General features: G+C 37.5%; 2 protein-coding genes across 2 annotated transcripts; one reads left to right on the top strand and one right to left on the bottom strand.

Annotated features, from left to right (window-relative positions):
- Positions 1-6,572: 6,572 nt before the first annotated feature.
- Positions 6,573-12,736, top strand: LOC112291899 (uncharacterized). The gene is made up of 13 exons (XM_024539868.3): positions 6,573-6,855; positions 7,392-7,854; positions 8,027-8,288; positions 8,682-8,829; positions 9,081-9,185; positions 9,380-9,540; positions 9,733-9,907; positions 10,194-10,330; positions 10,492-10,705; positions 10,826-11,293; positions 11,442-11,554; positions 11,678-11,933; positions 12,083-12,736. The coding sequence occupies exons 2-13, from the start codon at positions 7,530-7,532 to the stop codon at positions 12,398-12,400; spliced, it is 2,682 nt and encodes an 893-aa protein (XP_024395636.1). The 5' UTR covers positions 6,573-6,855; positions 7,392-7,529; the 3' UTR covers positions 12,401-12,736.
- Positions 11,979-14,412, bottom strand: LOC112291900 (uncharacterized). Its single transcript, XM_024539871.3, has one exon. The coding sequence runs from the start codon at positions 13,440-13,442 to the stop codon at positions 12,879-12,881; it is 564 nt and encodes a 187-aa protein (XP_024395639.1). The 5' UTR covers positions 13,443-14,412; the 3' UTR covers positions 11,979-12,878.
- Positions 14,413-14,852: the final 440 nt, after the last annotated feature.

Here is a 14,852-nt window from a genome sequence, read left to right as displayed (position 1 = left end):
ATTCTATCTTCCAAAATTAGGTGTCTAGAGAATTTTTAAGCAAGACTTCATATATTACAACAATGTTGCATACTTTATTATATTGACATGACTTGCATGAGTGTACAAAGGTTCAAACATCATAATCCAAATCTATCCAAAATCATGTCCTTGAAATCCGTATAAGAATCTTTTCTTATCTTAACTATCCATATATTAAGATGTCATGTCCCTCTTAGAGTATGCATGTCCAGAATAAATCATTGTTGAATATATAAATTCACTTTTTGAAATAGAATAAGCCATCGCTAAGATTGTAATCTTGATATTATATATTACCTACCTTTAACTGATTGCTAATCATTTTGAAATAAGCATCTTGATGTATAATTTCTTTCCATTCTACCTCTTTGGTTAGATTTTAAATGATATTATTTATAATAACAAATCTTACCTTGTCTCTCCATTCATCTTTTAAGTTTGGTCTTCATAATAAGCTATCTAGCATAGTATGTTGTTACCTTTGCTTATACTCAAGCTAGATATCAAAAAATTATAATTATTCTTTTGATCAATGATATCATGATTTTATATTTTTTAGATACAAATCATGAAGCAAGGATCAATGGTCAATCCGAATAACCATTGGCTTATCCAACAGAGAGTATTGCCACACCTTTGTGGCAAGTACAATCTCTAATTACTCTCGATCACATGCAGAGTAATTGCGCTCTATCCTTCCAAGCTTATGTGATTCATATGCCATAGGTTGAAGGCCCCTATCAAAGTCTTGTTGAAGGACCGTTCCAATAGCAAAGTCAAAAGCATCAATGTCAAGCATACAAAGAAAGTTAGGATCATACAATTGTAATATTAGAGCAGTAATGAGTGTCTTCTTCAACTTATCAAAGGAGCTTTGTTGCTCCAATTTCTATTCAAATGAGGCACCTTTCTCTAATAGGTTTGTTAATGAGATAGTAATGTGAGTAAATTGCCAAATAAAATAACATTAATATCTAACAAGGCCTAAAAATGAGCAAACTTTAGAAGCCTTCTTAGGAGTTGGCCAATCTTGCATTATTTTTATCTTATCTTACTCCATACGTACACCTTTGAAGGACATCTTATGTCCCAAAAAGATGACTTTTGACTTCCAAAGTTTATATTTTGATTTCTTGTAATAGAACCGATCATCTTATAGCCAACTTAATACTTTTTATAGGCATTATTCAAGCTCTTCAAAAGTTTTACTATATACAAGGATACTACCAATGAAATCAACTATATACTTATTCAAAAGATTCAAAAATAATATGTTCATATGACCTATGAAAGAAGGTGGAGTATTGGTGAGGCCAAAGCATAAAATCAACTATTTAAAATATCCATAGTGTGTAGAAAATGCTGTCTTTTCTACATCTTTTCTTACAATAGGTGTTTGCTAATAGCTGCTCCAAATATCCAATTTACTAAAGATGGATGTACTTCAAAGTTGATCAAAAAGATCATCCATATATACATATGGATATGTATTCTTAACAATCTACCTATTGAAGCCTTGATAGTTGATACAAAGGCAAAGTCCACCATCTTTCTTAGGTGCAAAGAATACATGTGCTCTCCATAGTGATGTGCTTTTTCAAATGAAGCCTTTCTTTAAGAATTTATCCAATGGCTTCTACAACTCTTTAAGTTCTTTTGGTGTTAGGTAATAAATTGGTCAACTTGCTGATTTGGCTCCTAGCAATAGTTCTATTTAAAAGAGGGCATCTCGATGAAGAAGCATGCCACTAGGTAGGTTGGTTGAAAAAAAATTCCAATATTCTCGTATAAATTGTTCTACCCATTCTGCTCCTTTGATTGTCTTATCTACTACTGATGTAAGATTTGGAACCACCATATATATTGGTTACTTATGTTATATTTGCTTCTTCATGAAGGTCGTCCTTACAAGTAAGTCTTTGGTTGGAGATTGATTTTTTTTTCTTATTTGATATGGATGTATAAAGAATTACCTTGCATCCACTATCATTAAAAGAAATTGTCCTTGATATCCAATCAACTTGCTTATTTTCCATCTCTAGCCATGATATACTAATGATAATATCATATCTTAACTTTGTCACCTTGAACCTCTCTCTTAAGATGTAGTTATCAATCAACCTTAAGGTTTCTTCTTCACATGTTTTACTTAATACAATTTCTTGATCATTTGTAAGATATATATTTCTTTCCTTTATTGCTTTAGTTTTAATTCCAATCTAATTAGCAATTTCAGTTGAGATAAATTTTTTTGTAGAGCTACAATCTACAAGCACTGAATATGGTTGTCCTCTTAGTGTACACCAATCAATTCTTTTTATAGTTATTTGAGGCCATGCCATTTATCTTTGAGAGATAAAAGCTATCTCCACTACTAGCCCTCAATACCTTTATTGAAGAGCCTCATTTTCTTGCTTTGTCTCATTATTGATTTCATGAATTTTGAGATTGTGAATCCACCTTGTCTTATTGGTGCTTGAATTTTGACGTTTTGAACAACCTCCAATCTGATGGTTTGACTCCTGACAATAAAAACACAATCTCTTTTGTACTATATTTGTTATTATTGTGGTGTCAATCATCCTTGTATGGCATCAATCTCTATTGGCATTGATTGCTGTATTATAGTATTAGATAGTGGCATAGAACTTTGTACTATAGGATTTATTCCATGATTTCTAAAATCTATCGCATCGATCCTCTTTGCAATCTAGATTACTTCTTCAAATGTTTGTAGATTCTTTAGTCCCACCTCTTGTTGGATCCTAGATTTTAAACCTTGTAGGAATTGTTCTATCATCTCTACCTCCAAAACATTATCAATTTGGAGATATAGGGATTTGAATCCAAAGATATAATCTTACACCAACCTAAATTATGAAAAATTTGCCAACTGATCGAGTGTTATATTCTTTGTATTGATGGGCCGAAATTAATTTCTACACTTGGTCTCAAACTCCTCCGAATCACAAATCCACCTTAAGCTCTATAACTTTGAACTCAATGTAGCCACCAAATGGTTGCCGCATCTCTCAAATAGCTGGCTGCATATATAATTCCTTCAGTGGTATATGCCCTAGATAATTGGAGGTATTATCACATGTTGAAGAGCCATTGATATACATCTTCTTGTCTTCAAGTTTTAAAGTATGTACTAGGCTAATTCAATTTCTACTTAACAAATGTTGACTCCCTTGTTCTCGAGGCTTTTATTTGCTTTAGCAAAGTAGCTATCTGGCCTAAAAGGTGTTGTATTTGAGCCTCAATTTGAGATTGCTCTGCCATATCTTCTGTAGAATAAGTAGTTATTTGTTGAATTGTAGATACTTAGTTCATAGTGTAAACAGGGATAGATGACTGTTGAAAAGGTAGTTCAGTAGGTAAAATGGATGAATAGTTAGGAAAAGCAGTTTTCATTAGAGATGTAGCAGTTGGTATCTCGTGGTAGCATAAGGAGGATGGGAGAGAGGAAGTAGGGGCCATTACTGTGATAGTGTGAGCCGGGGTAAGCTTGGTGCTACCTCTTTTCTTTTGTTGTTATGTTCTTTGAAATAAGAGTATTGAGAGTTTCTGAATATTGTGAAGTGAATCATGGAATGAAAGTGTGAATGGAATTATATGTTATTGAATGAGAAGAAGAGAGATTGAATGCTGAAATCTGAATGTAGTTCAGCAGAGAGAATGAGTCTGTGTTTGTGTGAAACACTGTAATGTGAAGGCAGTTAATGGTGAAGAACTCCAGAATTTGGATTATAGTATGATTATGTCCTGTCATTTAGGATAGTGCGGGATTACATGTTGTTGTTATCAGTGATGGTGGAGTATTATTAGGAAGTGGAAAACATTGTAGTGTTTCCTGGATGTTTTAAGTAGTGCGGAATACAGTTAATTGTGTGACCCTAACGTGTAAGCTCATGCGGTATTCTTTCCCTGTGTTCGAATTCCCCTATACAGGTTTACTCTGATTAGATAAGTTAGAGTAAGTAAAACGACAATCACATCTTCCATGCTATAATTTCTTAATTGAACTCTACTATTATAATGCCTTCTCACCTCCTTGTTGATTTTTTAAGAATAGCTCATGGTAGCTTCAACACAATATCCAATTTGACTACAATAACTAATCTTGGAGTAGGTGATGAGTGTTGATACACTACCAAAATTAAATAGTCTAATACTCGCTTTCATACCAATGAAACATCACTAGTCTATCTCAAATTTTCAAGACCCTTCTAATTCATATCAACATAAAACCTCATCACAAGGTAGGACAAATTGAACCAGAATAAAACTGAACTAAATTGAAGAGAATGGAATATGAAAGATAAAACTGAGCAACCAAAATTAAGATAGGAAGATATAAAATTAAGATAGGAAGATATAAAATAAAATAGAAAGATATAAAATCAAATTGTATTAAGAGAAAGGGTCCAAAGTCATACTTGACCAGATGCTCCAAAAGGCCTTGGTCAGTCCTATTTATACTTTAATCTATCACCGTGGATTTTCTAGAATATTCTTAGGTAATGGACCTCTCTTCAATAACCACCTTAAACTCCCTCTAGAAGATTCTATAGTAGGCCCTACTTAGATAACTGCCCTAAGACTTTTCTAGAAGGTTCTATGCTGGGCCTTATTTAAATAACCGCCCTAAACTCTTTCTAGAATGTTTCATGGTAGATTCTATTTAAGACACTAATTTAATCTCAATTTTAGAAACTTCCATAGTTCTTACTATCTATTCCTATACAAATATCTTATCTATACCATGTTATACAAATTATACAAGAGCAAAGAAATAAAATTTGAAATTTAAAAATTAGAATTAAAGATATTTTTAATAGAAGAATTTATATAAAAATAATTTAATTTAATATATCTAAAAAATATAAACATGAACATAAATAGAATCTCGATTGATATACATTTTTTTTTTTTTTTATTTATTTTTTTTTTTTTACAAAGAGATTATTTCATCAATTGCATCAAACATATTAAAAGTTGAAATTCCTATAATAAATTTTGATTATTCTAGGTGCCATAATTTATTAATTATATATATTTTTTAATTAACTAATATGTTATTTCAGAAATGAACATCTTTTTTTGCATTGAAAAATAAATTATTTAAAAAATATTTCATATATATATATATATATATATTTTAAGAATCAAAATTATGATAATTAATCATGTCATTTAATAATATTTGAATGGTACTTTTAAATAAATTTAAGCATGTATTACATAACTAGTTTTAAGAATATATTATAAAAATATATAAATTAGTCATTTTTAAGTTGGCACATTAATTACTACAATCTCAATTGTTATATTGACTTTATTTATCAAAAAAAATATTATATTTTCTTTAATTTATTTTGTATTATATTAAAGTAGCAAATATAACTTAAGTGGCATTACACTTAAACTATGAGACATTAATATTAACCTTAAAATTATACATACCACTTAATCTAATCTAAATATAAAATAAAATATTTTTCACTCTTTAAGAGATGTAATTTTAGGATACTCTTGGGTATAAATTATTATAAAAAAAGAAAGAAAAAAAACTAAGTGATAAAGAATTAAAACAAGAAGAAATGAATAAGAAGAAGAAGAAGAAAAAATATTGGCATGAAAAAGAATTAAAACAAGAAGAGAAGGCTCGGTGTAAATAGAGTTAAAAGAAGAAGAAGAGCTGATGTAAAAAAAGATTAGAAGGGAGAAGTTAGGAAACTAGTGTGAATAGATAAAGTGATTAGCCCACCATGTATTATAAATGAGAAGGTGGTTAAGTCACCTACACTTTAGTATGATTTGATAATAAAAACAATTATTTTTTAAAACCTTCCTCCACAAATAGAGCTATGGATCTAATTATAAACAAGTTGGTTAATGTTGCAATATGTATTTACAAAAATTATTATACAAACTAAAAATTGAACAAATGATTTATTTAAATATACTACTACTAAATTTGTAATTAATTTTATTCATCATGTATTAAAAAAAATGCATAGACAACCAACAACACTGAGTTATTATTATTATTATTATTATTATTATTATTTTCATTTTCATTTAAATAACAAACATCATAAGCATACAGCCATGCACAATAAGAAGTACAAAAGAGTCGCCAAAAACAAAGAAAGGTGTTTATGATTATTTATTTTATTTTTTGCATCAAGAATTAAAGTTTCTAACAAACCATTATAAAATTACCAAGAATACCATTATCAAAGGAAACTGCGTCACAAAATGGCACTTTGTCTAAGAATATTCAATATGAGATTCCAATAGATTCCCCTCCACAAGTATTGAGTCAACTCAGATCGACGCTTCAAGCCTCGCGACACGTGGCGTGCATCCGAGGGATCGCATGGGCAGCTGAGGTGGCAGCCAAGGGGTGTCAGCGTGGCTCGCCGTAGCAGCAGCAGCGACGCTTTTGAGGACGCGGCCATTGCCAGCTCCTGGCTCGGCCTCAGCTCGCCTTCATTCACGCGAGTGGTGTCCGACCACTCGTAAGCTCTGCGCCTCTTCTCATCCCTTCAAACAAACCTCCGATCATGCTACACTTGGCACACCTGCAACACGCCTTGTGTGGTATCGTTTCATTGTCGACTGGAAACTTCGTTTTTATTAAAACATCGGAGTGAGTCTTTTTAAAATTTGTGGCAGTTCGGGGTCTGCGTTTGGTCTGTTGAGTACTCGGCAAGGAGGGAATTGGAACTCCCAGGGTCGTCGTCGTCGAGTAGATTTGTTTCGCATGAACGCTGCGGGGTTGGAAAGGTGGTATCGGAAGCGGAGGTCGCATATCGAGAGAGGGTAAAAGCGTTTTTTGTGTTTTCTTGATTCAGCTGCGTGATTGGGAGTTCTCATGAGAAATTTTAGTTCAGTTGCAGTGTGTCTGTGCTCCTGGTGTACCTTTTGGTTTGGTGAGCGAGTGTTGTTTCTCTAGCCCTGCGTGATATGAGTTTCTGTGAATGGCTTTGCTGTTGACGCTGGGTGGTAACCTGCAATATCTTCTCAGATTAAGCTGAATCTCCTGCTCTTGGGTTCCTCACATTGATTCCGTTATTCTCCAACTCCCACTGTTGGTTACTTACTGTCAAAATAGCTTTGGTGGCATCGTAAAAAGGAGATGTCTTGCTTAACGAATTTTTGCAATAATAATGAGGTCCTGGCTTTAATCTGCATTTGTTTCTTTCAGCTTTGTGGAGTGTCAGCGGTGTAATTGTGATGACTAATCGACCTTGTGTGCCCTCCACTTTTGTTTTGTGCTTGGCATGAGTTGTGATGGTGCTGCTTACCAAATATCACATGGTAAACTCAAATCTCTAAGCTATTGTTGTACCTTGCAGAATATATCATTTTGAACTTTGGAGAACGTACTCTTGGATCGTAAGACCTAAAGTGAGGCCTGCGAGGACAACATTTAGAGTTTTTTTTTTTTTTTTTTTTCTTTTGCCTTGTAGCAAGTGGAAGAAGACTCTGCGGAGATGGTTGGTACATTAGTTCCACGAGAGAACATGGCGACAATGAAACATACAGTGGCTTCTTCTAACTCAATGTGCAATAGAAGCATTAGAGCAGCGGTTGCAAATTCTAGGGTGAAATTGCAAATTAGAAAAAGAGTATGTTACCAAAGGTCACAAGTTGGGGTACGAGACAACCTGCCAAAATCACTAAGGATAAGTGTTGGGAAGCCACGATTTCGCAAACTTCATAGCTTTGGATCTCACGATATGGGTCAATCAGCCGGATCTAAAAGTGGCATGCTGTTAAGTGGTAATATGAATTATTCTAAATACTCTACTCGAGCAGGTACCTTCTTCAATCAAACCTCGTAATATATTTTGGTTCTAAGTTGTTCCATTCTCAACTGTCTCATTTGGCCTGGCCAAGATATTTTCAAAATGCCGTCTAATGATGCAATTCCCTTGGTTGGTTCTGTTACACTGCTATGGGCTGAAACTGACAAATTATTGGCTTGCAGAATACAAATCTGCTGAATTTAGGCTTAATGAGCCGAAATCTTGGCTACCTGCTTCATTCAAAATTCCGAAACAAATGCGATTTTGGGAGGAAAATGAGCACAGTAAGCGAGAAGAAGCTGCACAAAAACCAGTTGTTCCACAGAAAAATGAATATACTGATTTTGAAGAGGAACTTCTGTTTAAAGAACACACAGTAGATGCTCAAACGTCAAGAGGATATCTCTCTCCAGCTGCCATAAATGTCATCGAACAATTTAGCAGGTATGTCTCGACGACACTTAATGCAGCTCTTTCGCCTTTTGCTCGCTCAATTCTTTTTACGGATTTAGGGAATAGGTGTAGGAAGTAATATGGTTGATTTGAGATGGAAATCTTGGCTTCCGGAAACAGAATGTGGTAGCAGTTTGTCATGCGGTCGCAGTGGTGAAGGCAAATTTGAACCACACCATATTTCGCAAGTACATATGCCGTCATTCATGGTTTGCTACCCTTTTGGAAGTCTGAATGATGACGCTTTTGTTGGAACAGTCAGGTTTATCGCTTGCAAGGACTTTTAGGATAATGTAGATTTGTTGTGTTAACGGATAACAACACAAATGTGGCATATGTGATTGTTATAATCCGAGCTCCTTGTTCTGTTCTTATGTACCCTAGATTAAATGGAGTGACTGGAAAGAAGATGAGGGCAGACTTTGAAGCAACTGCGTCTACTTATGTTCAGAATGATGCTCGGAATCTTGTCGAGTTTTGCGTATTTCGGTATTTGGTTCGCTCGGACGCTGATTTTCACCCTTCACTCTCAGTAAACATCCTTTCTAATCCTTTTCGCGACCTTTATGTGCTTCCTTTGTTGCAATTAAAGAAGTGCTAGTTTCAGATATGAAATTTGTGGATCAGTTTGCATTAGCAAGATCAGTTTCATCATTGACAGCTACTGCTTTGGTAGTCTAAGGGTATCTTTTACGTGATTCATAGTGCGAAAAGTTGTTAGCATAACGACGATAGAGATCTTTAAATTAGACCAATTAATTGAGATTGTTTATGGTTAAACAGGATGCAGCCTTCCGGCGTTTGACATTCACAGCAATGTTAGCATGGCAGCGGCCCTACCAAGAGGATCTTAGGTCCATAAATAATGGTAGTAAACGATCAAAACCTGTAAGTATTCAACCAAGTGCTATCATATTTTTTCGAGGATGGTGCAAGCAGATGCGTAATTGAGCTTGATTATTTTGCTTCATTGTATTGTTGATAGAAGGCGTGCAGAATCTAGGGTACTTTCAAGAGGAACAGTTCGTGATCTTGATGAGACCTCCAATATGTTCTTATAACTCGTGCCTTCGTGCTGCCAGCCAAGAGGTTTAGTTGGAGAAGAAGCATTTATTAGGATAGCTTCCTCGATCTCTGGAGCTGCGGATCGAGTGACAGCACACAGTCTGTATAAGGTCCTCACTCATGACATGAAGGGGCTATCATTTGAAGTATGGGACACATATATCCAAGAGCTGTGCGGGTAAGTACATTGACGGTGTCCAGCTGTTGGGATCTCATTATTCTGCACCACATCTCAGTTGCTTGAAGATGATATTGCTCGACAGCATCATTTTATCTGTGATCTGGCCGTGAGACATCGAGATTTTAGCTCTTAATTTGCAGGTGGTTTTCATATTTTTGTTCTGATTGTAAGTCAATCATGTATCCACAGTGTACTCGACGAAAGGAAGAACTATCAGCAGATGGAGGCCTCAACCCTTGGCCTTGAACCGGATGAAGAAGTCCTTAGTGTCGGACAAAATAAACGACAACCAGTGCAGAAATGGAATGGCACTATGGTGTGGCCTGGTCGACTTACGCTTACTAATCGCGCTCTGTATTTTGAAGTGAGCACCGTCTTTTGAATTCAGTAGTGGATTGCGATGTGATTTTGTCTTGATTGTTCCTCGTCATATGAATTTCAATTAAAGTTCAATGAGTTTTGAAACAAACATTACTGCTAGCTGTGCAGATAAATCGATTTTTTTTTCCCCTAAATTCTAAATTCAATTGGATTTTTTGATGCAATGGAGACTTCTCACTATGTGTGCCAAACATGCAAGTAGTAGCAATAAAATTTATATTGTAGTCTTATAACTTGTTATTTTCTGAGATCAAGTTTGCACTGTCCAGGCTAACAGCTTAACTTCGCACCAAGCTCCCGTCAGATTGGACTTGACACGCGGGGATGCTGTTATTGATAACAGAAGAGTTGGACCCCTTGGAGCGGAATTGTTTGACTCCGCTATCTCTATAGCATCCAGCCCAGAGTAAGCAATGCAGCTGGTGTCTTTTCACCACTTTGCCTAGTTTTGCTTCGTTGATGGTTCTCCTTTGTGCCTCTCTTGTTGCAGGCGGCCCGTGTATTCTTACAACACAGGCGTTATACGTCTTGGTTTCTGACGTCAAAATGTTGTCTTTCAATTCTCAGTTCGGAGCCATGGATACTAGAGTTTGTGAATTTTGGAGGCGAGAAACGGCGTGACATCTGGTTAGCCATCATCAAAGAAATTGTCTTAGCACATTGGTTCATTCGGGAGTATGGCCCAAGAGATAATGACCCTTCTTTGAACTACATGGATGGGTCGGTACTGGGGAGTAAGAGGGCGCTTGCATCTGCTTCGAATGGCATTGCCAGACTACAGGTATCCTCTTCGCTCTGGACCTCAGTCTAAGAGGCACTTGATTTCGTATTGATGAAGGGCGTCACATGTACCTAATGTTTGCCATTTATAACTTGTCAATGTGTTGCATTTTGGAAATAGGCTGTTCAGCACGCTCTTGGTCACTCGCCAGATGATTCAAGAAGCCTACTCCAGTTTTGTTCCACGAAGGATGCTCCAAGTGCGGAGCTGGTATTCGAGGCCCTTGCAGTCACGAATTGGGCTGGCCGCGTAGACTCAAAGGCCAAGGAGTTGTCTGCATCAAATGGGGCAGAGGAGGAGCAAGTAGGAACTGGGCAGAACGTTGTGAGCGAGGATGGTAGCATTTATCTTTCCAAATGGATGACATCGCAAACGTGGGACTCAATCAAGTCCCAGAACTTCTGGAAAGCTCATAAAGGGGGATCAAAAGGCTTAGTGCTCGGGAAGAATTTCTCAGTGGGGGGATTGACGAATTTAGACCGGGCAGTTGGAGAATGGCGTGAACAGAGCCGTGTCGTTGATAAAACGAAGGCAACCATTGATGGAGCTAAATTGAAGGGTATTCCAAACAATGTGGATCTGCTTAAGGTGGAGCTTCTCATCTCCAAGTAGATCACTTCGCCAGATTCAAAGAAAATTTGTAGAACATGTTTTCTCGTCTACATGTTGCTGGAGAGGATGTCTTACAATGAATTCATACCAACATTAAGCTCGTGTGAGGTTCACTATTTTTCAGGAGCTTTTGCTACCATTCTCAATAATTGCTACGAACGTTCAAAAATTGAAACGGTGGGAAGAGCCTGGAGCAACTGCAGGGTTTTTAATTGCAGCTCTGGGTGTGGTGTACATGTACGTTACGCATACCTCATCCGCCTCAAATGCATTCAAATATTTGGTAGCATAAACGTTTAGAGTACAATTTGCTGCTCTTCATCTTGCTGATGTGAAATGTAAATTTGTGTTGACATCCAGGAACTGGCTCCGCTACGTATTTCCCACGATTCTTCTTACTTGCGCGGGAATACTTTGCGTTTTGCGAGGCCTGAAAGCGCAAGGACGTCTTACGGATGACTTCGGAAAACTGACCATTCGGGATCAACCAGAAACAAACACAATTCAAAAAATCATGGCGCTTAAGGATGCATTGACCTCACTTGAAGACTTCCTTCAAAATACAAATATTGCTCTGCTGAAACTGCGGAGCGTTGCACTCTCTCGCGACTTGCATGTTAGTGATTATCTTCCCTCTTGCTATCCATTTTCAATCATTCACTGTTCTTAATTGTGATTTTGTACCCATATTTTCACATGATACCCGAACATTTCTAATCAATTCCGTTTTCAAAGATACTTATGTTGATCGTCTATGTGGGACAGTCTACAAACGAGGTACTCTGGTCTCTTCTTGGAGCGGGCATCGTTACTTGGTTTGTTCCTTTCCGATATCTTTTGGCCGGAGTTCTCATTGATCAATTCACTGCTGAGTTGCCCTTCCGAAGAAAAAGCGTGGAGGAATTTTTCAATCGTGTCAACGATTGGTGGTCCATGATTCCTGCGACGCCCGTGGAAGTGCTGCCCCCGGAGAAAACTTCCAACACCACAGACGCCCATCTGCCAGAGGAGTCCAGCGATGGACCGAATCAAGGAGAAGCTGTAATGCAGGCACTCTCTGAATGGTTGGGTGACGAAGAATAGACTTGCAGGCCATTTTTGCTTCTCAAAGTATACCTCGTGGTAGATTTTCAAAACGTGGATGGTTTGCCTGCTGCCTATGGGATTGTTGAAGGAGACTCTAACATGTCAGCTCAGTGAGACTGTCAGCAATGAACCGGTAAAAGTCTAATTCTCCATGACACCGCTGCAACATACTTCTCGTCTTTAGTCTCAGACTGGTTTATACTATAGTTTGATAGTATTTACCTATCGCTTAGATGTGGAGCTCAGCTCCAGACCTGTACCATAATCCTTCAGCATCTTTTACTTGGTGCAATATTTTTTAACCCCTAATGACACGATCAATAATTCTTTCAAGTTCGAAGCGAAAAATCAGTCCATTACAGCTTGTGATTTCGAATGGAATGAGGAGCTTTTCTCTTCAACACGAATTTGTACACTTAGCTGTTCACGTCAAAGTTGGAAACAGGCTCGAGCGCAGAACTCCGTTGATTCCAGTCTACTTGTTCTTGTCATCGTTAGAGCCGAGTATGTCATCCATAGTATTTTTGACCCCATTAGTAAATCTGATGATGTTGGTCGCAACTGCGGCAGCCACTTTGTTTGCACTTCTACAGTACCGTGACGTGAAATCCTCCCCAGGTGCAGCTCCAGGACGTACCAGTGGATTGCGCACATGCTCATCTACTCCCTCGTGCTTGGTATTCTGAGGTAGTTGATTCATAGGCCTTTTGTCTGCCAGAATCTCAATCCCGACGCATAGCGGGAGCTCACCATTGATCTCGGTGTCTTTATCATTCGGTGAGCTTGCGGTGACCTCCTTGTGGCGGCCGTAGCCCACGCACGCATACTTGAAATCTTTTGTAGCTTCTCTCACTTCCAAGGTTCTGTATGATTGGGGAACGCTGCGACTGAAGCCGTAACATGTAGGATTTTGATTGCTGTCTCGCAAGATGCTGGAGTAGAACAGACACCCTCGACAGCTTCTGCTGCGGGTATGAACCACGCCCCGCTCAACTGGTCTCGACTTTGTAGGACAAGGCTTCTCCTCTTCCTTCGACATTACTCACCGCATCCTCTTCTTCAAATTTGTCAGTAAGATCGAATTCTTCGATTTCAGTAGACCTTTCGAGGTTGTGAAAGATGCTCAAGGATTCAAGAACTCGCACAGGATCGTGGGGATTGCTCCCGAGGCTCGTCAAGAGCGCATGGGCAGTGCGAATCATCGCCAGAGAGAATTATCTCTGGAAAAAGAAGCCGAAACTTTTCCCCGACCACTTGTTGTCGGAGGCGTCAAAAGCATTTGAACCAATGCAGATGCCAACACATGATATACGCACCTTCTGATAGAGATTTGACGAAACGAGTGTGACGCCGTCTCGAGAGCTCAACAGCACATCCCTTCGAGACAAGCCACCGCAATGGTGCAACCATCAGTGTGGCCGCACGCGGAGCTGCATTGGGTGCGATGCATGCATTGGGTGCGATGCATGCATTGGGTGCGATGCGTGAATTGTGGCTAGAGGACACAGCCAACAGACACCACATGAGGATTGTAGCTCTTTGGTGTGGAAAGCTAAGGAGATTGCTGCGAGATGACGATTGGGAGAAGAAGACTCCATCGCGACGGTTGGCGGCCGGCAATTTCCGCTCCGTAGCTCGAATTCCACGACCATCGACTCAATGCAATGCAACTCAACTGGACAGCTTCCGATTTGCCGTGGTGGGTTGAGCTCATGAGTCCACAGTTCCAAAGATTCATCGGGTTTCCAACCCAAACGTAGACACTGGTCGTCGTCGTCGATAACGTCATTAGAAGGGAGCGGGGGTGTGATAGTTTCTCATCAATGAGAAAATGACGAGGAAGCTTCCGTTGCTCACATGAATCATACTTTGTTGTTCCTTAAAAGTGGCTCATTCTTTGTACTTTCACTACCATATCCTATAGAACTCCATGTACACACTAGTAGTACTAGAAGTTAGTGCACATGTGTTTTTGATTTTAATATGAAATAAGATATATCTAATTCTTTGATTAATTTTGAAACAACTATAAACAACATACAAACTTATATCCTATGGTAGGCAAATATAAGATTAATCAAGCTAATGTATAATGCTTGTTTATATTATTCTTCTATGTTGTTATGAATTATTAAGTTATTTTAAGTCATTCTTGAGTTCTATTTAATTATAGATTTGTTTCTTATTTTAATCATTTTTTTTAATTATTTATGTAATATTCTTTCTTTTTAAGAGTCATTCTTTATTATTTGGTTGTTTCTGTATTTTATTTTCTAAAGAATCTATCAATACATGATTTTGAATTGTGTATCAATAAGTTATTTTTTTGTATTAAAAATAAGATTTGACATTCAATTTTTTTTAAATAATTTTTAAAAATGATTTTTACTTGATTTCTTTGATCTTATTTTTAGAGCCATATTAACCTTTTAAAAATCCTTATATGTGA

This window comes from Physcomitrium patens, chromosome 14 (genome assembly GCF_059467195.1).
Source record: "Physcomitrium patens ecotype Gransden chromosome 14, ASM5946719v1, whole genome shotgun sequence".
NCBI classification, from domain to species: domain Eukaryota; kingdom Viridiplantae; phylum Streptophyta; class Bryopsida; order Funariales; family Funariaceae; genus Physcomitrium; species Physcomitrium patens.
Note: the sequence above shows the minus strand (reverse complement) of the source record. Positions and strands in the feature narration are given on the sequence as shown.